The sequence below is a fragment of the Austrofundulus limnaeus genome, unplaced genomic scaffold (assembly GCF_001266775.1).
Source record: "Austrofundulus limnaeus strain Quisiro unplaced genomic scaffold, Austrofundulus_limnaeus-1.0 Scaffold4, whole genome shotgun sequence".
Classification (NCBI taxonomy): Eukaryota; Metazoa; Chordata; class Actinopteri; order Cyprinodontiformes; family Rivulidae; genus Austrofundulus; species Austrofundulus limnaeus.
The window spans coordinates 964,640-988,073 of record NW_013952406.1 but is presented as its reverse complement, the minus strand read 5'-3'; the positions used below and the strand labels follow the sequence as shown (position 1 = coordinate 988,073).

Below are 23,434 nucleotides of genomic sequence, written 5' to 3'. Positions count from 1 at the left end.
CACTGCCTCCACATGGACAAACAGGTTAGTCACATGCAAAAGAGGGCCATCGCCTAACAATAGGCTTGATTAGCTCTATTGTTCATAGAGGGTCATGTGCCACATCACCTGACCCGTGTCATGTTATGTAGTACTAAAGTTATTCTTGCTAATTTCTAAAGTTTATAATCTGCAACCAGTAGAGTGACCAGATCCCAAAAACCTGAWTCTGGGACAATAAGGATGCTTATGAGGGTCAGTGTGGGACGCTGTCTGTCCACAGATTGACAGACAGCTGTGGGTTTCTTGTGTGAATCACTTTTACAGTGTCTCTTCACGTTGTGTTCACCTTCTGGAAAAATAGAAAACAAAACCTTTGGTGAATTTCTTAGAATCAGTTCACTGACCTCACCCATTTCCCAGTCTTTGTTTTGCTGCATTTTCGTTTCTTTGACATATAGTTCCCATTACATTCTGCATAAATCAAATCCATTTTCTATGGCTGTTTGTTTGTTTGTTTGCTTTTAGCACAGTGCGGCAGTTTGTGATTGACAGCTGACACTCTGTCTTATATCTGTTTTTCTTCTCTCCTTCTCCTCGGAGGCAGAGATTGAAATAAGGAGGCGATTATCTAATGGTTGCAAATTACTGCCACTAAATAATGTCTGTCAATTTTATTTTCCTTTTTTTGACTTTTTGAAATTTGTCCAGTCAAAGGATATTATTTCAACGTGCGGGATGCCGGGACAAACATAAAAAGTGCAGGACAGACCTGCACAATTTGGAACATCTAGTTACTCTAGCAGCCAGTGCTGGGCACAGCTAACTAAAAATTAGCTATACTAATTACTAATCTGCTAATGCCAAAATGCTAATTAGATTTTGGCTGTGTCCAAAACGACAGGCCGGGTCCTCCGCAGGACCCAGACTACCCAGTCTCGGCGGGCCGGGTCCTTGGTAGACCAGGAAGACCGGAAAAAAAGAGGCTGTGGATTTGGACGGTCTAGCCTCCCCTCCTTACCCCGGCGTACGTCATGTCACCTAGCAACTGTGACGACGCTAAACAAGCAAACTTAAATCAAAACTAGAAAAATATCAATACATTAGCATTATTAATATCACAAAACTATAAAATTAACTTAAAGGTATCATTTGAAGAACTAATTGACCCGCTGTAGGTTCATGTTTATTTCGCCTTTTTTATGACGAAAAAATAATATTTAAAAACATGTCCATACAAATGATAAAAGTATTAGAATTACAACCGCTAATTTTTTAAAATTTTTAAATCACCATATTTTTATTTAAAATGTATTCTTTTCTCTCGCTTCGTCCGCCATTACTAGCTTAAAAAAATCTCCGGTCGGGCCGCAATGCATTATGGGATATGCTGGGCCGGGAAGGATCCATCGGACCTGTCCTTCGATTCGGGGAAAAAGAAGGACGTATTTGTCGGACGCATCGGAGGAGTCTTCCGTTTTGGACGTCCTTCGTCACGGCGCTGTGACGTATGCGGCCGACAAATTCGACCTTCGGAGGACCCGTCCTGCCGTTTTGGACACAGCCTTTTTTTTTTTTTCAAATTAGTGGACGCTAATGCTAATCGCTAAGACAACTGTCAGTCTTCATCTCCTTCCAGTTAAATATTGGTGGAAGACTCATGCAAACCTGTTGTTAGTTTTCTACTGGTTATATTTTCATTATTTAACTATTGTTAAATGTTATTTTATTTCTTTTTGCTCTTAGTTTTAAGTTTAGCTGCTAAAGACGCTACATGCTACAACACATGGTGCCTGACACATCTAGCACTGCTTGTAAGAGGGGATAGTTTTCATTTAATTCAGGATAAATGACATAAAAAAATTGATGTTTTACACTTTAAAAGAAAAAAATCTTTGGTGGACTTAAAATTAGCGGAAGTTAATGAGTCTGGGAACGGTTTCCAAATTTAGCAAAAATGCAAATCTGCCAAATGAGAATCTAGTTCCTCTATTAGCAGATTAGCAGAACTGTGCCCACCACTGTCGGTAACAAATAAACCTTTAGGACCACCGTTGCTGTCTGGTAGCTGAATACAATTATCTCTTTAAAAAAACACAGGGTTATTGCCAAAACTCTGCACCATTAAGGACCTTGTAGCTCATCATTGCAGTTTTCACTGCATGCTCAGAATCACCTGGTGTGGTTAATCTTTCTGCTAAAATAAATGATGTTATTAATAACACCTGTCTGCCAGGTATTACAGGAGGACAAAAAGCAATCAGACAATTCAAATGACCAATGGGTCAATTAGCACATTCTTAACAATTCCACAACCTCATCCTACTTACGTCCCGAGAAATTAGCTTCATCTGTAACCTGACGACACCCATCACCTCAGAATTAATGATATTACTCTCCATCCAACAGTGCAGCAATGCAGCAATGACTATTAGGGTGTGACAACCGGGATTATTATTTCCCGCCATGCCCTGGAGGAGCTGCATGCTGCCAGGGTGGGCCGAGCTGGGCCACACTCTGAGGAGACAGAACAAATGCAATTTAGGTCTGAAGAAATTTTCCCCCAGAGAACCCAATTAGGTCTGCAGGGAGGACGAGGTGATGWGGGTCATTTTGTTCTTTCTAATGGAGCGACACGTCGACAGCTGTCTCTTTTTATTCTCTTAGCTTTCATTCAATGCCCACATAACTGTCACACTCCTCCTCAGCCCCCCCTCAAACACACTCGTTAGAGACGAAAAAAAGATTAATAGCCCTCTGGAAGGAGAGCATGATTAAAAAGTAGGACTTTTCGTTCTCTGCAGATGGATTTCAAATAACAGCTCAGAAAGAAAGCTCACTTGTTTCAGCTGAAAATGAAGACTTGAAGAGTGGGAAAACAAGAGGGGGGGAGGTGTTCGGGCTCGCAGTCGAGCCTCTAATGTCGACACGCGTGTTTGAATTTCTGCAATCGTATTCCGTCAGAACACACGCCTGCATGTGACAAGTACAGTTTCACAGAAGAGGCRGCGTCAGACAAGCGATTTCTTCATGGAGGAAAAGGTGCTTAACAGGCACAATGCACCTGGCAGAGCACAACCAGAAAATAAAAATAATTAATATAAAAAAAAAGAAAGAAAATGGGAGTAAATAGATAAATGGAGCGTGAAGAGAAGCCATCACTCTTGTTTACAGGTCTCAGACTCCGAGGTGTTTTATTTATGAGTCCCAATGTAATGTAATGCTGGCGAAGCAACTCGTGTATTCATCACCGACAGGAAGCGCGTGGCGTTTGATGTTTTGACAAGCAAACGGAAAAATAAACGCGCAGCTGAAGGCTACACGCGTCCGGCGCCTCATATTTACTCATTTATTCCTGCGCGCATCGTGCGTGAGGAGCTACAGGTGTCATCGCTTTACCGGGCGCAGCCTAATTGTGGTTTTATAACAGTTTCATGATGCTGCAGGCTTGAACTTTAATTAATCAACACGCCTCCAACAATTACAGTCCACATCCCACACATGCACAAACAACTGTCGACAAACATGCAGAACCAGGTCATCATAAACCTTTGTTTAAAAGCTTTTTCCATTTAACTGTTTTTTCTTGTATAAATGTTTCTTTTTCTTTTTGTCTTGAAGAAAAATAATTTAAAAACCTCTTTTTTAAAAAAGTGTCTTAAATTTGTGTTTTTGTGTATTTTTTAAACATTATAAGTGTAGCATTATGTTGATTCCAGCTCCATCATCTTTACATACGTCCAGTCGAGGCAAAGATCCTGAAGCTGATGTGCAGCTGAAAACTGAAAGGCCCGCAGTGTTGTGGAATAAAACACGTCCTGTGTGCTGCTGTGATAAAGTATTGACTCCTCCCCCTGAGGATGGTGTGCTTTAGGTTCACACCACAGGTAAATCTGGGCTGTAAGTGGACCTCAGATCCTCCAGGATTTCTTGATACCTGCAGGGACAAGTCAAAGGCTTCGTGTAGCTGCTGAAGGTCGTGGGTCAGGTTGTGACTGAGAGACGGGTATCGACCAGTCCTCGGATCTTTAGCCCAGTTAAGCTGAGCAATAAACGAGTGTCTTCAGAGGACACATACGGTACACACAGTGGCTTAAAGGACATTAAAATGTCCACAAAAACTAAAATCAATGCTTCAGCAATTCATTATTTTCTTAGCTTGTCAGCAGAGGTTGTCTTTGCTGTAAGACCAGATGAAACAAGAAAAACAGTGTTTTCAACCAAAATACAGTTGAAAAACGGAGAGCTGAATATGTGCTGCAGCAGCTGAAACTGAGTTATCAAACTTTAAAGGAGGAAAACAACTAAAAGCTAAAGGAACCAGAATACGAGCTAAAATAATAAAAAAAGAGCAGAAATGCAAAAGTAGCAAAATACAAGCACAAATGCTGGTGAAGATTCTCAGTTGTCCAGGTCATGGTCAATAAAAAAAGAGTTAAAAACAAAAACAACTGGACTTTCAATTCTAAAGTTGAAGATGTTTCGCTTCCCATCCAGGAGGCTTTTTCAGTTCAAGCCTCCTGGATGGGAAGCAAAACATTAACAAAATTATAGATTAAAGCCAAACTTGTCCAAAGGCTAGTTAAAAGCCCAGTACAGTAAAATGGTAACTTAAAGCTAAAAGTAGCCAAARGCTAACAAAATCTAGAAGTAGACTAAATGTTAAATGCAACAAACTGTTAGCTAGAAGGTAAACTTAGCCAAATACTAGCAAAAGGTTAGAAGTAGGCGAAAGTTAGTTAAAAGCCAAATACAGCAAAATGGTACCTAGCAGCTAAAAGTAGCCAAATGTTAACAAAAAGCTTAAGCAGACAGTCTAATTAAAAGTGAAATGGAGCCATTTGATAGCGTGAAAGTAAATTTAGCCAAATGCTAGCAAAACGTTAGAAGTAGACTAAAGCTAGTTACAAGACAAATGCAGCAAAATGGTAGCAAAGCTAAAAGTAGCCAAACGCTAACAAAAATCTAGAAGTATACTGAAGTTGAGTGTGGCAAATCTGTAGCTAGCAGGTAAAAGTAGCCAAACTTTAGCTCAAAGCTAAAAGCAATAAATGCCAAGTAAAGGCAGAGGTTAGTAAAAAGCTAAAAGCAGCGCGAAAAGCTCAGATCTAAAAGTGCCAAAACACTAGATAAAAATGGCAAAAGGCTACAGAAAAAAATACACATTAGTAAAAGAATTGCAATAGAAAACTAAAATGGAATCGCTATAACAAGTAAATTCAAAAGAGAAAAAAATGCTTGTAAATAATGTTAAATTAATAATAATAATAATAACAATGCTGTATGTCCATTTAATTACACCTCAGTACAGCAGATTTGAGCTGAATCTGTTAAATTCAGTTCAGACCAGCAGTTTATTATACAGAAACACTCAGACACAGATACGCAGATAAAATATAAATTTGATATTGCTGTGAAGAGTGAGCTGTGAAAAGGACACAATATGATGATCTGCTCAAACACAAAAACACACAAAAACACTGTGTGTTTATCTGCTGCTGCGGGGCAAACCTCATGTTGCCGTGGAGATTGTGGTGAAGAGAAGTGGCCTGGTTTTGACTGACAGCTGTTGTGTTTATATCTCCAGATGTGTGTGCGTGTATATATGTGTGTGTGTGTTTCAGTAGGTTGTTTTCTCTTTTAGACACCACAAGTGGCCTAATTAGCATACATTCACAGTGGGTGCAGCAAAGCACAAAGACGTGGCTTATTGTGAGTTTAAAATCATTCAGCTCTGCATCAAAACATCCCCAAATCAATCTAATGGAAAAGAATGGAAACCTCATTTTCTTTTTTTAAATAGAAATTGGTTTGAGGTTCTTTGTTGTTCCTATTCAACCCTCTCATTTTGGAGCAGATACTAACAGYACACCGGCGAGTTTGACTTGGAAGTTGGCGAGATGTGGCCCTAATGAGCCTCTCTGTGCCCTGTCGTGGTATTAAGTATTCATGATGCAGATATTTTTAACTGTGTAGACATCGGTGTCTTTACTGCAGTGGCTCCAAAACACTTTAGACAGCAGACGGCTCTCTGACACCGGTGGGAGTCGTGTCATCGTGTCGCCAAACTCTGCCCAGATGTTGATTTGAGTGAACCGAGGAGGTGACAGCAGCGCGTTGAGTCCAGCTCAGCTGTCAAACTGAAGATGGCATTTTGCTAAACAAGACGTTCTACTCCACGTTTTAGCAAAATATGAACTAAAATGTCATACTGTATAATTAACCTCCGGGAAAAAGCAGTAAATAAACTTGAATATAATAATATTGAAGCACCAAATGTTATTTAGAAATCTTTAAAATCCTCCTTTTTTCACATCATCTTTTTTCTTGTCCTGTTTTCTGTCCATAAATTACAATTAAAGTTCTCTTTAAGTGGTAGCAAAAAAATTAATTAAGCTGCAAGATGCATTTTCTGTAAAAATACAGCTGAGTTCTACGTGACTTCTAAAACTTCCTGAAAAGATTTAAACTCATCTGCACAAACAAATCAGGCAAAACWCTAAAGCTAAAAGTATCATGAGCTGAACGTTTGAATTGTCACCATTATTTAATCTGCAGACTTGTTTTGTTCTTTACATTTGTGAGAAAACTGAAGTTTACAAAATGCATACAAAGTAATGTAAATGAAACTAGAGAATTTTCATTTACTGTGAAATGAAATGTGAATACATATAGCTGAAAATGTTTAAAAACAAAACMGTTAATGTGAGTTCAAGTTGAACAGCTGACGCTTGCTGAAAGTAAGATAAAAAAACAAAAATCATTAGAAAATATTGCAAAAATGTGTCAAAAAAGCTGCAAAGAGCAGAAATGTAGCTAAAAATACCAGAAACAGTTTGGATTTAMCAGAAAGACTGTAAAAGGCTCACATTGGCAGAAAAAAAAACAAGAAAAGAAGTACAAAAAGGTGCAATTTGTGATAAAATAGCTAAAAAAAATGCTGAAATGAATTGAAAGTAGCTTAAAGTGACTAAAAAAGCTGAAATTAGCACAAAGAAGCAGAACCAGAGTAAAAGGTAAAAAGTGCATTAAAGATTTAAAAATATTTATATTATTATTCTGAAGGGCTTTAAGGATGTTGAAGATGGCTTCATTGATTTTCAATCAGTTGCTGAAATACCAAACATATCACCCATGGCATTAATGAGCTGATCGTTTTCATTTATGAATTGTTGAAATGGGACAAAATTGTGGAACAAGTTGTGTCAAAAAACACACGGAAGAAAAATGAATCATCTAAATGATGTGAATGTTTGATAAGAATTCACAGTYATTCTTAATAAGTCGTAGTAAAATTCAACTCAATGATTTGTTGGTGGTGCTTAAAAAGTAATCACYGGCGAGATGAATAGAGTATGAGGCTGCAGATTTTCTACATTAAACCCCGCTCATCCATCTCCACTGGTTATTGACTCATCGAGGTCACGTGATGACAACAATAACTGCCTTCAAAACAGACAGCCTCCATGTTTTCACCAGGTCCTCTGTCTTGTAATGACTTTATTTCGATTCATCTTCAGCGAATCGCACACAGCTCAAACAACAGAAAAAGTGATAAAACAGAGAGTGGGCAAACACAGTTGGCTCAGCCAGCAGCTAAATCAGAGGAGTGGGCTGCAGGAAGCAGTTTTTAGGCTGTGGGTGCTGGAAGATGTGGATCGTGGTGAAACGGAGAACAGGCTCCCTCTGATTGATTTTTCTCACCTTTGTGGTTCTGTAGTAAAACTCTGGTTGTGTTTCAGATACTCTGACTCAGTCTGTGCAGCTGAAAGGTGGGTTAACGTCTATTTAGTTTGGTGCAGTTTGTATTTTGGTCCTGCATTTTCAGTTTCTCACTCCTCTAATAACAGCTTCATGTCACAGGAAGACATTACAAACTGCTCATCTACTTCCTGACTAATTGTTTGGTTGTTTAATGTGACGCCTCAGCGACTGTACTTCAAGTTCAAGTAGTTCAGGAACGATCAACTTTTTCTTGTGTGTCAGTAAACAAAACACAAGGGAGGGAAAATCCATCAGCATTTATTATTATAATTTATATATTCAGATTAAAACTAGGATTGACTCGGATACAGTGGTGCATATGTGAAACGATAGATTTAGTGAATACATGCACGACTCTCGCAGAACGAAGAAGTTCACAGTAAGCCATAAGTTGATGTTGTTTTGTGTTTAACAAAGCCTGCATCGATGCCTTCGCTATGAAACACAAAATCACAGTAATTCCAGTAAAACTCTAATAAAAAAAGTATTTATTATAATTTTTTTTGTTTCTCTGAATCGGTCCACTTGTTCTCTGTGTGTTGGTCTGGATTTTAGCGATCTGCGTTCATTTTTCGAAGCTTGGCGGGGAGATTGTCCTCCAGCCTCCCTCCGGCTGAAAGGAGGGGACTGTGCATAGGAACTGGAGTTGGTGACAGTGTAGTTGGCGGGCTGTGCTGGTACAGGTCTCCAGTGGACTGCGTCATGGGCTCAAAGCCCACCTTCAGGGACTTGAGTTGCAGGCGGTTCTGTGCCACGGGACTGGGCGAGGAGCTGAGCCTCTGCAGCTTCAGGGGGAGGTCCCCCGTGCTGCAGGCCTTCTCCGAGTGCTGCGAGCTGAGCAGCAGCACCTTCCTCTGCAGGTCCTCCTTCCCCGATGAGCTCATCCTCTGCAGCTTGCTCGGCAGTCGACCCCCAGTTCCTCCCAGGCGGGCTTTTTCGTCCGAAGCGTTGATGCAATCCACGGAAAACACCCGGTTGCGCCGGGCGCTGTGGCCTTCAGTTAGTGCAGGCYTAGGGGTGGACAGAGGGGAGGGTAAGGAGTTCTTCTCCTCCAGCTCTTTGACACTGTACGGGGGTGTCGGGACCTCGAATGTGCTGTGGAACTGGGAGTAGTCCACCCTGAAAAAGCCTTCCTCCAGCGACATCACAGGCAGGAAGCGATGGCCCCATAAAACCTCGTCCTCAGTGTACGACGTCCGTGCTTGACATGTCATACCTACAGAGGAGATGACAGGAGAGTAATAATCTTAARATCGCCATCGAACGAGGTGAAAACACTGCACTTATCTGTTGATGAAAAGGACTACAAAAGGAAATCTCATATTTTTTATTTTTTAGAAGATAGCAAACTTCTCCTGCAGTCATTTAGTTCAATTAAGTCAAACATACAGAAATATAAAAGCTTTCTCGGCTCATAAAAGTAATCGCTAAGTGTAGAGACTCTCACTTCTGACTGGCTCAACATTTTTTCTTGTTACTGACAGCTGTAGAGAATTTATTTTATCATAATTATGGTATCTTTCAACTCAGACAGTATGGCAMTCTGATCTAATCTGGTTTGTTCTTTGTTTTTTATTTCAAAATAAAAAGAGAAAAATGTAGGTAATCTGTTTTTTTTATTAGTTTTTCTGGTTAAAAACAGTCTTTTAAAAACAACAAAAGCAAAATTTATGAAAGGCTACATTTTACTTTTTTCCCCCATGTTTAAAGCAAAAACAAGCTTTATATTTTGTTACTGCACCATTTGTTACTTTCTGGCAGAACCAGAAATCGTRATGACCTGAACTCCTGACGCATTACGTTTTCACTGAGCACTTTAGAAACGAATAAAAGTCTTATTTAGAGGAAGTCGATCTTARCGTGAACAAAATTGGTTTAATATTCAAAGTTATGCAAYCARTTCGAGTGCAGCCATTGTTAATATCTTTAGGAATGGTTTATGTTTTAAGCAGTTTTCTTCCAGCCACAATAAACACTTATTCTTTGATGACTTCTGTCATTTCCAGTATCGCTACATAATAAAACAACAACCATATTTTGGATTTAGCTAAGGGAAGCAAAAATCAAACTGTGGATTTTTCGTTAGTTAGTTAGTTTATTAGTTTTACATTTTTATATTTAGGCTTTGAAATTGAGAAAAACAAAAAACAACACGGTTGTTATTCTTTTTGCAATTTTCTTTCCCGGAACAAAAACAAAGAACAAACCATACACGGATTGGATCTTTGTCCTTCATAAAAGCATCATAATCCTTATATTTATCAGGATTTGTACAGGTGCTTGAAATCTTTGAATTTTTTTAATTTTAACAAAGTGATCAAGGTTTGGAAAGTGCTTTGTTTCTGTATAAAGTCCTTAAAGGTTTTTAATATTCTAACTGCATGGTTTTGTAATAAAGATCAGTTTGATTAGTTTTTCAGTTTGTTAAAAAAATTATCAATTTGATATTTTTTGTTAAAGACACAAAATAGCCACCATTTTTTGAAAATGAATCTCAGAAAGCCTTGCTGTCGCTCTGAGTGGGTTTGCTCCTTTTTGTAATAGCAGACCTATGCCAGGTGGTTACCGTTTTAATGACTGCTGGCTTGAAAACGCTAAATACACTGCTCAAAAAAATAAAGGGAACACTTAAACAACGCACGCTAACTCCCGATCTTAATCAATGAAATATTCGCATTGAGTACTTTGTTCTGTACAGAGTTGAATGTGCTTCACAGAAGTTTGATTTACTTGGACTTAGCGTGCGTTGTTTAAGTGTTCCCTTTATTTTTTTGAGCAGTGTATAAGGATTGGTTGAAACGAGGACCAAATCCTCAAATAGCTTCCAGCAAGATCTGCAGGCAGGGTCTTCAGCTGTTTAAGATTGGTGAGTCAGCGCTCTCGAGCCATGATGCAGAAGGCAAGCCATAGTAGTAGGAGGGAATATTAAATTTAAGCTAGTTTACAACTTTGCAAGTAAATTGCAGATTGATTGTATTAAGGATGGATCAAGCTAAGGTTTTATGTCATCTACTGTACTTGAAAGTGTGCAACAAAACATTTTTGTTGGTGGTTAGGTGGTTAGCTAATGGTTTAATTACGCAAAATGTAGTTGTGGCTTGGCAATGTTTCGTCATGGTCATGTGCTTCTAATGTCCTTTTGCCTATKTGTCCATTTTAGTATTATAAATTAGAGAATTTTATTTATTTAGACAGTATTTTAGATTGGTGATAGGCTCCCCTCACATAAAGAAAGCTGTATGTGTCATGGCTATAAAGCTCAATGGAGAAAAGCACATAAAGATACAGACAGCTACGAAGGTTGATGCTGGAAAAGTTTGACAATTCACCTTGAAAATGRTTGAAAAMTTATTGAATTTTACTSTAGGAAAAATGTACAAACCCTGATRTATCTCGTCTCTAAGAACACAAAAMGACATTATGAGATCGACATGATGTCGTAACAAGTAGATGTTTTATCTCCACATAGTTTTCTGTGGGTCATTGTGACAAAACCACGAATCACGATACCTCAGTTAAGCTTTTAGAACTAATTATTACAACATTTTCTTAACGTAATGTCTCTTAAGCTTGGTTCGTTTTCAACCGTTTTAAGAAGTCAGTGTCAAAACGACCAAGTTGTTCTATCAAACCACTCCTCCATCTTAAATTTCTTCTGACAACATGAGGGTTTTCTCCTGTCYTATGTATGTATGTAGCTACTTATCTGAATCTGTAGTTTTGCTCCAAACTGAGCTTTTTGTTAAGCACTGTGGGTTTTAACAATAGAGTAGGAGTCTGATCGCGTGCCTCCGAGGGATGATATGTGAAGAGTTATGTCAGAGCCTGATGCTATTCCAGGATCACTACACGACTCCATCCACTGAAAACCTTAAAAAGTCCTGCATCATTTTAATGCTAATTTAACCCAAAGGCTCGGCTGTAACAGTGAGCGGGGGGTAATTTTCCAGCACTTTTCTCTTTTTTTACGAGAAGAAAAGGCTGTATTTCCTCTGACTGTTGACACACAAAARGACAGCAACAGCAGTGAGGTGGACGGTTTTTGGGCTCTGGGCCTGACAGGCATGCCATTTTAGTTTTATCTTTCGGGCATTGTATGGGTATCCACCCACCCAGATAATGTTCACAGCATCCTGAATAAAAATAAAAGCCTTCAGCAAAATAAAAACTGGGCAGACAGCGAGCAGGACATCTCTGAAGCAGGTTTTATATAAATTTCTGGCAGTAGCTGTCACCAGATCTGCTCTCAGGATGTTAGTGACAGGACGCTCTGCGATGATGCTGTGATTCTAGGTTTGTGGTGAAATCATGTTCAAAGCRTCAGTTTGAACATTTGGTGCTGGTAATTTTAATATCTTATAGTTCAGCTAAAAAGTGTGCAACAAAAGAGAAAATGGACGTTTTAAAACTATTAAAGTTTGAGGAATTGGATTTTTTTTTTTGTAAGAGCTGGTGTTGATTAGTTTTTATTTAAATGTCATTTAAAAAGAGGTATAATTTATTTTTACCATGACTACATATAGTATGTCTACATAATGATAAATGTATTTTTGTGTGAGTTTCTCATTTCCTCCATCCACTCCAACATAAATATAATTAATAAGTTAAAAACTCTGTTTGAAATCAGGCAAAGCACAAGATTAGAAGACTGGTATTTATYACAGGGAATAATTAATTTGTTAAATGAATTCCACTTTGATTTGCTCAAATTAGTATATCAATTCAGTGCACAGAATCATAATGACCACAGACATAATTTCACACTAAGATTTTTTAATTAATAAAACCAATTCAAAAGACCTTGTCCAAACAAATAAGTCATTTTGTTGTTTCTAAAATATCCTCATAAACCACCATSTCTGGAAATGTCCACATCTAAAACAGAGACGGTTAAAAATTACCCAAAATGCTACATTAYCAATTATTTTTATGTTTTTAAATCGTAACTGATTCAAGTCTTTAGAAACGAGGCATGGAGCGAGCACACAAAGCTCACAAAATATAATCACAAAACCCAAGGATTTATCAACCTTGTGTGTTTAGTTCTCTTTTTGTTTTGAGCATATTATCAGTCTTGTCTGCTACTAGATACAAAAAGTTTTTCTGTAGTTGAGCAGCGTGGTTCTGTAGCATTTTCAGCACAAATGCAAGATTGTTGTTTGTTSTTGTTACGCCTGACAAGCCTAGACTGCAGATGTGTACTTGGAAAAAAAAAGTTAACTCAAAAGTATCTTAACAGAAAATGATTTTGCTAAAAATTAATTTCACTMATAAGTAAAGTACTTAAGTAAAAGTGCTCACAATAATCAGGAAAGTAAAAGTATCTWACACACTTTTTAAGAAATGTAACCACAGACTCTGTTCAGTGTTTTATTTCTGTTGGATCAAACACCTGTCTTCGACACTGTGGACCATCAGATCCTCCTGTCTCGCCTAGAYACCWGGGTGGGCATTTAAGCYCAKGGCATGCTGCATCCAWACTGCTGAAATCGGATCGGATTGTCGACATTTCGYCACCTTCTTGTCGCAACCCACGGGCCYAACTTTTCACCCCCTCCACATAAGAGCTTATTGTGTGATTGGTCAGAAGTTAGTAGGAGTGTTATTTTATGCAGAAAACGCTTGGACGCTGCATTTTATTTCAACCACTTGTTTAAAAAGAACAAAAACTACTTGCTTCAAGAAGCCGGCTGTTGTAGGCTACCCAGAAGCTGACATTTTTAAAATTAGTCAAACAGACAAAAACTAATGAATGGAGATAAATCAAACGTTGTGCATGGAGGAATCCGTCGGATAAAAACTGTGGAGCTTTAACTGCGACAGATTTGTGCACAATTAATGTCGGGTGATGGATCTCGGATTTTTTTCTGCGTTGTAGTCTCCAGCAGGAAGAAACCGCAGCGGGAGGGGTTTCCCAGGAGTTCGACACGGTGTTTCTCATGGGCTATGGAAGGTGTATGTGAAAACGTACGCCGAACAATCACATGACTGTGCATCGTCCGATCGGCTGCCGATCAACCGTACTGAAGCCTGGGTTCTTCTCTACAGTGGTTTAGATCCCACTTAACAGAGTGTGTGTCATTGCTGTTGAGTCCTCTATAGCACCTCTAACATGTGGAGTAGCTCAGGGCTCTATACTTGGCCATCTTCTATTTTCCCTTWATTTGCTCCCACTAGGATCTGTTCTCAGGAAACATGCTTTGAATGTATCYAAATAAAAGTAAAAGTTACAATTTAAAAACTTACTTTACAGATCCTCTAAAATATTACTTACTCTACACCTCTGCTAGATTGCGTTAGGTTAGAGGTGGAGCTAAAACAGCATTTCAAAAAGTTGCATCACAAAKATGCAAGATTTATTTCAATTTGGAACTTTTCTAAATATATTTAAGTAATTTCTGTCACAGTTTCAGGAGGTTTGGATTGCAGGAATTGGTTTCTACCTAAAAAAGTACAGATACTAAACTGCACAGTTGTGTTTGAGTTGAAAAGTTCTCTTGAAAGCACGACAGGATTTTCTCTTCTCCACTCTTCGGCTTCTCGATGTTAAACTTCTGGCTTCGCCCAGATTAARGGTATTAGCAGCAGAGCAGAAACTGGGCCGCCCGTCCGCCTCTCCGCTTCCCTGCTGATCCCTTCCTCCTGCTCCTCCTGAGTTTATTCAGCTCTGCAATTTCTCCCGCAACAGTGACAGAGCTGAAGACAAAAAGGGAGGATATTTGTTTTGGGCCTCTGGGAAGAATCTTTCTGTTGAATATGCGACGGGGAGATTGTGGAGWTGCTGCTGATGGTTCTCCAGCCTGTAGTTTGTCTGCTGCCATCAGAGAAATGCTGCAGAGTTTCGACTAAAGCCTCGGCTCATTCATCATAGTGACACACACATCTATGGCCACAGCTTTTATTATGCATAGAGTGGGCCTAAACTGATTGTGGAGTAATAAAATATTCCTCATAATTCAATCAGGGAATCATTCACATATGTTGTTCTTTTGCCACCCTGTTTAAATATGCAAAAAGAGAAAGATGGAGAGCAGTTCTGCTGTTTTAGGCCCATGCTTATATGTACAGAATACGGAGAGTGAAACAGATTCCTCACCGGTCGTCTCCACGATCCCCTCGAGGATGACYACGATCTCAAACTGTTCGTTGGAYAGGGAGCGCTGCGACAGGTCGAAGAACGGGCTCTTGGGATTAATCTCGTGGCAAATGGTGAGCGGCGACACCAGGAACAGCTGGTCTGCGCCCGTCCCAAAGCCGACGTCCAGCTCGCACTGGTCCAGGGGCAGGAACTCGCCTTCGGGTGTCTGACGAGACTGGAGCAGGAAAATGGGAAAGAAMAGGACATGACAGATCACACCTGTAAATATTACACCAACTAATTACTTTTATGGTTACAATCTGCCCACTGAGAGTCAAAGAACCTGTCCGTTACAGTTAGTAGGCCTAGATTAAACATCCATCAGATAAAAACAAAAACCAGATGGAGTACTTTGCAATGCTTAAAAATATTCTTTCTCTTTTGCATTTCAACTAGATGCCCCTCAGGATTCACACTTGAGAAGGATTCACAGAAACCACTAGAGCTGTGCATAAAAATTGTTATTAAAAAAAGAATTATAGATTTTCTTTTTTTCTTGTAGTATCGAAACATCCCTCCAACCCTTTGGGGGCAGTAAAATGATCGATGATTTCTATTCAGAGCGAGGAGCAAGGAAAATCGATGAGGAAGCGAAARGGCCAGCAGTAATCTCGAAGCGCCGTTGTCGCTAAAAGCAGAAATTTGGACACATTTTGGTTTTTATTATTATAAATATATTTAATTATATAATATTTTGCTGGTTTTGTTGTGTTAGTACTACACTGCTGCCTAGGCAAAAAATAGGTCAAATACTCTAATATTTCATTGGACCACGTTTAGCTTTGATTACGGCACACATTCACTGTGGCGTTGTTTCAATGAGCTTCTGCAACGTCTCAAGATTTATTTCCATCCAGCGTTGCATTCATTTGTCACCAAGATCTTGCATTGATGATGGTCGAGTCTGACCTTCTCCATCACATCCCAAAGATCCTCAATGAACTCTGTGGAGCCAATCCATGTGTGAAAATGATGTCTCATGCTCCCTGAACCACTCTTTCACAATAAGAGCCTGATGAATCCTGGCATTGTCATCTTGGAATATGGCCGTGCCATCAGAGAAGAAACAATCCATTGATGGAATAACCTGGTCATTCAGTATATTCAGGTCAGCTGACCTCATTATTTGAGCACAGACTGTTGCTGAACTTGGTCCTGACCACCTGCAGCAGCCCCACATCATAGACCAGAGTTAAATCCAGGTGGACACTTTTTTTGGCCAGGCAGTGTATCTATATTGAATCAAGCTTCACTGTATCAGGAATCATTTTGCTTTGTGAGCTCTCTATCAAAAATTGGATCAAATTGCCCCGTCCCTGGTGATACCCAACCCCTGAAACCACCAAACATTTCTTTTTATCTCTCTTTCACGAGTACTTTCCTCAGCTAGCCGAGTGAAATCTGCATTTCAATTTCTGCCTGAAGATTTAAAAAATGGACGACTGTATGTAAATATGGAGCTCCTCACAAGTCTGTATTCTGCTCCACTCCCTCCTGCACAAAGACTCTGAGTTTGTCGACTCTTTTTATTTAAATTTGATGCTCCGTCCTGACAAACGAGCAGATTTTCAATGAACTTGATGCGTTTTGATTATTTTATGCAGCAACGCTTTTGGGGAAAATGGTGCTGGTAGCTTTAAATTGTCCCGTAGATAAGAGTGTGAATGGTTGTTTGTGTTCCTGTGATGGACTGAGAKATGTCCAGGGTGTCCTCCATGTCTCACAGTGACCAGGGGTGCATGAGGTGTACAAGGACACATTATGGGTGCCTACATAAATAAACACTTTGAGACTGATTCCTCATCCATGTATGCATCATCTTGTTTTTAAACTCATTTATGGCTAATAATATATTGATATTAATGTGACAGTTTATCACAAATAAGACTATTTTCTTTATTCTTAATTTACTTATTGTGCCAAGCAATGATGACACTCAATGCATGTTTGAAAATAAAAATATTAATACCTTTTCCTATTMAACAGGTGCAGTTTTGTTAACCACCAACAGTGAATTTAGGGGTGTGTTTTACTTTTTTTCTGCTTTAGTTATAGGCCTACTCATAATTAATGAGATGAGCACCAGTGACCCGGAACCCGGGAAGGAGAAGCAGGAAAAGAAGTTGGATTGTTCAGATCAAAGTAGAAAAACATTACTTTAATTACAGATCTGTTTAATCAGATAAATGACTTTTTTTCATTTTATACTCTTCCATTTGTGTAAAACATTTAAACCAGCTGTTGTGTGTCATTAGTGTCAGATGTGGGCAGAGATGTCATGTTCTCCGTTCGTTGGAAAATTATAGTGCATTTCTGTATCACTCAATAAAAAAGGTGTATTTTAAAATCTGTCTTGAAATCTTGACATTACAGGAGGCTGAGCACACCTTCAGTGCTTCTGAACGAGTGCGTGGGAGGAAATATCCACAGGCTCCTGCATACTCTTATTTAAAAAGAAAAAAGTGTGAATTTCCTTTACCAGACCTTCATAAAACTCCTATTTCAAATGTAAGTTAATGTAAATAGAGTGAATGAACAAGATGTTCATATTCTTCAGCATTAAAATAATCTGAAGCAGAATTAGCCAGCGGGGGATCAGAAGTCCAGACCGTCCTGGATCTGAGACCCACTAATCGATGACCTCAGGACACCAAGGCTTCTCTCCAGAACTTTTCAGTTTGATTATAAATTTGAAATTTCTCATTCCAGTTCTTGGACTGTGCAGCCATCTGTGCAGTCTTTTTGTGAAGACTGAAATGATTTCCCTCCCTTCTCCATTTCTACAGTAAACCACGCTGCTTTTACAATGAAAATAGTGAAAAAACACAGATTTTTTTTTTTTTTTGCTTTGGTCCACTTTTCACTTTCCCAGTGAAGCCAGTTATGGTTTCAGAGGATGCTCCACCAGCACGTCCTTCAAGTTTGTCACGGGTTCTTGAGTTCTGAAGGGCAGCTCGTTGGCCTGTTTCACCCTGATTTCTGACTCCTGTCTTCCACTACAGTGAAGCAAGGCTCTGGTGCAGCACTGGTCCAAACACAATCAGCTGCACCTTTTTACAGGATATAATTTGTTTGGTTCATGTTCAAAATGAAAACAAAGTCTAAATTTTATTTTTTATCCTGGTCAACAAAAAAAAGAGCTGAAGCTGAACACAGTTTCCTCTTCTACAACCTTTAGTCTTCTATCAGCTGAAGAAGAGCCGAAACTGGACAGTTTTGTCATTTATTTGGTTCATGTTCAAAATGCAATATTTATTTTATTATTTTAAAGTCAAAACCACCATAAAAGTAAAATAAACATTGTTTTATAAAACATTTATTAGGTTTTTGGGTCTCCGCTGCACACCAGCTGAGCAGCAGATTGATGCCTGGCTCTGCAAACGTGTGAGTAGTTTGAGCAAAAACGCAGCCAAAGAAAGCAGACGACGGCTTCCTGGGTATCTCCGAAAAGAGCGAGGGAAAACCAAAACCCTGCGCGCTGGCGTGGGCAGATGGCCATAAACCCACATGGAACCAAAGGTCAGTTTTTCTCCGAATTGCAGCCGGAGATGGAGCTTTTATCCTGCCGCGGCGTAGCTCTTCAGTCTGCAGCTTCCACACATCACAAGTATGGTGGCTATTTTAGCTGATATACAGATTAATGATAGGCCTGTTGCTGCTTAAAGGGCACTCTGCCTTCTTTCTCTCGATCACTGCCTGTTTAAAACAAGAGTGATTATATATTTTAACCTTTCTTGGGGAAAAAAGTGAAGTCTAACAACCAGCTTCGCTTTACTTGTCTGTTTTCTTAACCCTTAAAATAAAAAATGTCCTCAAGTCTTCAAGTGACAGTTTAGATCCTCTGAAGTGGAGTTCATTGCAGTCTGCTCTTTTTAAAGGTCACCACAGTAAAACATCCTCTGTCACGCCGACTCACCACGTCTATGAAACTTTGGTCTTTCTTACAGAAGTAAATGTGGATGCTCCACGTTAGCATGTTAGCATGTGTGGACATTCTGAAGTTCTRGTTCAATCAGAGCCGACTCATTTTCACTTCAGTCACTGTGAAGCAGACGCAAACCGTTATGGATTCCAAACATAATCAAAATTATACCTTAATTTTGAARTTTTTGGATTTACAGTTGAGTTTCTGTAATGTCTGCTTTCTCTGTTTCATTTTTCTTTTAATTTTGTTGGTTTTAAAGAGTTAAACTCTGTAACATAAACYCGGCACATGAATGACGAGGGTTGTAGCTCAACAGCACCACTAATGCCTCCCAACAGGGACTGCAACTGCAGCTCCTCAGCTTCTAACATGTTTTATACTGTATATTTCCTCATATTTGCATCCTGTAAAAATGCTTTTGTTTCTGCAGTGACTCACCTTTTTGTGTTTTGTTTGTTTTGTTGTGGTTTGGGCTGCAGGAAGGGGAGTCTTTGAAGCAAAAGAACAAGGTTACACCACAAAAGCCTGGAGCAGAAAAAACGAGGAGCACTCAGTGGAAGCTGCTTACTGTTTTTTCACTGAGAGGGAGAGTAAAAAAATATGTGTAGTTGGTGGAAATGTTTTAGACATTGAATAGCTGTTCAGATTGAAACGATGTAAAACAATGCATTTTGTACAGAATTTATTGTTAAATGCTGCTTTGAACTAAAATAAATCCACATTCTTTACATCTGCATTTGAAGCTTTTTCAGACAAACCTTAAAAATCAAGTCTGTTGTTAACGACTGTCAGCTAAAACCACATAAAATTATACATTAAAGTGCCTGTGACATCAATTTTTTGTAATAAACATGAATGCATTTTTAGAAAGATAACATTAATATGATATTGCAAAACAAAATTCACGCTGGTGAGATGAACAGTTGTTGATACATTTGCATGTGAAGTAACAGGAAGTGATYTCAAAGGGGAATGTCTGCATGTAAACAGCGTTGCTACTAAATCCACTCAGTTATAAAAGAATCTGATGTTTCTTTAGATTATTTTGAGTATCAGAGACATGAAGAAGAGTCAGATTTCAAATAGGCTGTGTCTAAATTCATGGGTTGCAGCCAATGTAGACCACGGCCGACGTTGGCAGACGGCTTTGTGTCACATGCAGCCGAAATTTTCTGGGTTTTGTCGGCTGCATGAGTAGGCACCTATAAATTGGGACAGCCTACGGTGCGGGGCAGTGACATAAGCGGCCGACAAATGAGGCCAATATCTGCTGCAGCTCATGAACTGAGACACAGCCATTATATTGTTTTAATAAACATAAACCAGAGTTATTTTCTTAAAGAGTTTCCTTTTGATGTCACTTCCTGTTTCACTTTAGCTGAGCCAAATTCAAAAGAAAATGTAACAGTTACGTGACACAATTAGTAAAACTGTGCCAGGTTTCTTAAATATAAAGATGTATTTTTTTAACTTTTTGTATTTAAACGATATGCACGTCACAGGTACTTGATAAAATCCTCTCAGTTATAGACATTTTTGTGTAAAGTAAGGTCGACTAGCTGTGGCAGCCATAGTTGCTTTCCGACCTAATAGTTCAGCTGTTAAATTTTAGCTCAATATAAGGAATATTAACAGGGTTGTTGATGGCGGCCATCTTTAATTGACTCCATAAATTAATCAGTTGTAGATCCAGTGATTCCTTTCTGAATGTTTTTTTTAATCTATCGGGTTCCTGAGATATTTTGCTGATAAAATAAACAAACGCACACAGACCTGCTGAACCTGATCACCGCCCAGCTTCGGCTGCAGGTGGTGATAACCCCAGGGTTTTAACGGTTCATGTAGGTTTTATTTGGAGTTCAGTTGTGTGATTGCACTCGATGCCTTTGGGAGCGTTCGCCTCCTCAGCTCATAGTAAATGTGGAAAAGCTCGGCCGTCCCTCTTCGCCCGCACGCGTCATTAAGCTGACCAATGCCGTGCGAAGGAGAACACAGACGTAAACAAGCTCCGAGCACCTCTCTAATGCTGTTTGTCTTCTTTATGGCCCATTTTGCTCACAGAACATGGATGTGGCTGAAAGATGCTCCAGTGATAATTAAAAGAGGAGCTGTTGGACTCTGTGTTTGTGGTAATTTTCTGCACCGCTGCTCGGTTTTAGAGGCCGGGCTTCATTAGCTGTAAAAATCTGCTGAGCTCTTCATTAGTGGAGGGGATTCAGACTCACGACAGACACTTTTCCCGGCTTCGCCTATGTCTTACAGTTTCTGTGCAGCTGTTTTCAAACACTGAAATGTTCTGATCCACTCTTGAGTCTTGTTTTTCTGTGAGCGCTGATTTATACTATTTAATATTTAATAATTTTTCTGAACTTTTTGAATCACTTCTGTACACTTTGTTTTATTTTAGGCATGRAGAGAATAAAACGTTAGCTCATTCAGATAATGGGTGCTACAACTTTTTAAGTATTTAACTTTATTTATTAATATTTTCTACATTGAAACATATTAAGGTCTTTTTTCAAATCTTTTAAAATATTTTCCTCTTTGAAATCTGCTTCAGCAGACACTATTTTTATTTTAACTTTTACAGTTCTGCTAATTTTAGCTAGCCTTTTGCAGCTTTTAGATTTTACATTGCTCATTTTGACTATTAGTTTTTAGCTCTTGTTTTGTTACTTTTAACATCAACTCATTTGGTAGTTTTACATAAGCTACCAAAGCTTTTGRTACATTTAGCTTTTAGCTACTGTTTTGTTCCTTTAGCTTTTAGGTAACCTTTTGCAACTTTCAGTTAGTGTTTTGCTTTTTAAAATTATTTTAAAACCCTTTTCACAGATAGTTGTTTCTTTACTTTCTCACTCTTTCTTTCATTGAATTGTACAGCTCTGTCTTCTATTAGCTAAATACAAGCTAAAACTGGATGCCTTTGTCATTTCTACAGCCATCTGTCTTTCATCAGCTGAAGAAGAGATAATAATAGTTGGTTTTGTCTCTTCTACAGCACCGTTTTCTATTAGCTAAAAAGGAGCTGACATTCACATTTTTGTCTCTTACAGCSTTTTGTCTTCCATCAGCTGAATAAGAGCTGAAGCTGGACAGTTTTGCAACTGCTTCTTTATCAGCTAAAGAASAGCTGAAGCTGGACACCGTTTMGTCACTTTTACAGRKTTTTGTRTTCCATTAGCTAAAGAAGAGCTAAAACTAAACACAGTTTTATCACTTTTACAGCTGTTTGTCTTCCATCAACTGACTAAGAGCTGAAGCTGGACAGTTTTTCAGCTGTTMCTTTATCAGCTAAAGAARAGCTGAAGCTGGATGCAGAATAACATCCAACAGACCCTGAWCAGAAGTTTTCCTCTTTTATCTCAGTGATTTGAAGATCTCACAGCTGAGGATTGTGGAAATAACCACCTAATTATTGATAAAATAATGAGCTGCTCACTGTGAGTCATCAGAGCAGAGTTTTTCACCATTGATAGTTTTTCGGCTCAGATATAAAAGCTGTCAATCAAAAGTGCAGCATTGTGCAGAAAAACAAACAGCTGCTTTTTATTCMTTTCTTCCACTGCAGCTGCAGCTCCATAACAAATCCTTTGATCCATCAGAGAACTTGTTCTCTGCTTCTTACCTTGATAAGTTTGCAGCGGATCTGCGCGGACACCATGTGGCTGTTGCGCAGGTTTCCCACTCGGAACATGAGGCACAGTCTTCCGTCTCTCTGGGAAATCACCGCGTCCTGGCTGAACATGAGCGTCTCTGCGCGCTTCTTGGGCTGGGACATTTTGATGAACATGCAGCCGATGAGGAAGGCGTCCACGATGGAGCCCAGCAGCGACTGGAAGAGGAAGAGGATGATCCCCTCCGGGCACTTCTCCGTGATGTACCGGTGGCCGTACCCGATCGTGGCCTCGGTCTCGATGAAGAAGAGGAAGGCGGAGGGGAAGTTGTAAACATTGGCCACGCAGGGMGTGTAGGACGAGTCGTGGCCGTGGTTCAGGTCTCCCCGGATGTACGCGATGATCCACCACATGAATGCCATGACGAGCCACGCGATTGTGTAGGTCAGGATGAAGATGAGGAGGTTCCAGCGCCACTTSAGGTCCACCAGAGTGGTGAAGAGGTCCGACAGGTACCTGCTGGTCTCCCCGCCCAGGTTTCCGTGCTGCACGTTGCAGCGGCCGTTCTTCTCCACGAACCGCTGGCGCTTCTTCTTCACCGGAGCGGCAAAGGTGGCGGCCCGGTTCGTGTTCACCACCTGGTAGTCCTCTCCGAATTTTCTGCGAAGTGCCGCCATGTCGGCCCGGCTGGTGTGGATTTTAAAAACAAACTGTTTAATCCATGTTTTGTTGCGCGTCAGCCTCCAAAACTCCGGTTACCTGCAGTGCGTAAAATGCGCCATGGTCACTTCAGCGCGCACAGCCAATCCTGGGATTATTTGGAAAAACAATCATGTTTTTACACTTTTAAATTCCAGAAGTCATCCTCAWATTAAAAAAAATCCTAATTTGTCCCAGTTATTCTACATGATAGTGAAGATCTGTGCGTTTTCTGCTGTGCGCTCTGCTCAGCCTCCTCTCCGAGCTGTGCGCGAAGTATTCAGCTTCGAGAGAGAGAGAGAGAGAGAGAGA

At 39.6% G+C, this 23,434-nt stretch overlaps 2 protein-coding genes across 3 annotated transcripts in view; one reads left to right on the top strand and one right to left on the bottom strand.

Annotated features, from left to right (window-relative positions):
- Window positions 1-23,434, top strand: part of znf281a (zinc finger protein 281a) — a 109,219-nt gene that overhangs the window by 70,257 nt on the left and 15,528 nt on the right. The window lies entirely within an intron of this gene.
- kcnj19a (potassium inwardly rectifying channel subfamily J member 19a) lies at window positions 7,986-23,406 on the bottom strand. The gene is made up of 3 exons (XM_014022429.1): window positions 22,435-23,406; window positions 14,840-15,056; window positions 7,986-8,959 (listed from the first exon to the last, which is right to left on the bottom strand). The coding sequence occupies exons 1-3, from the start codon at window positions 23,098-23,100 to the stop codon at window positions 8,295-8,297; spliced, it is 1,548 nt and encodes a 515-aa protein (XP_013877883.1). The 5' UTR covers window positions 23,101-23,406; the 3' UTR covers window positions 7,986-8,294.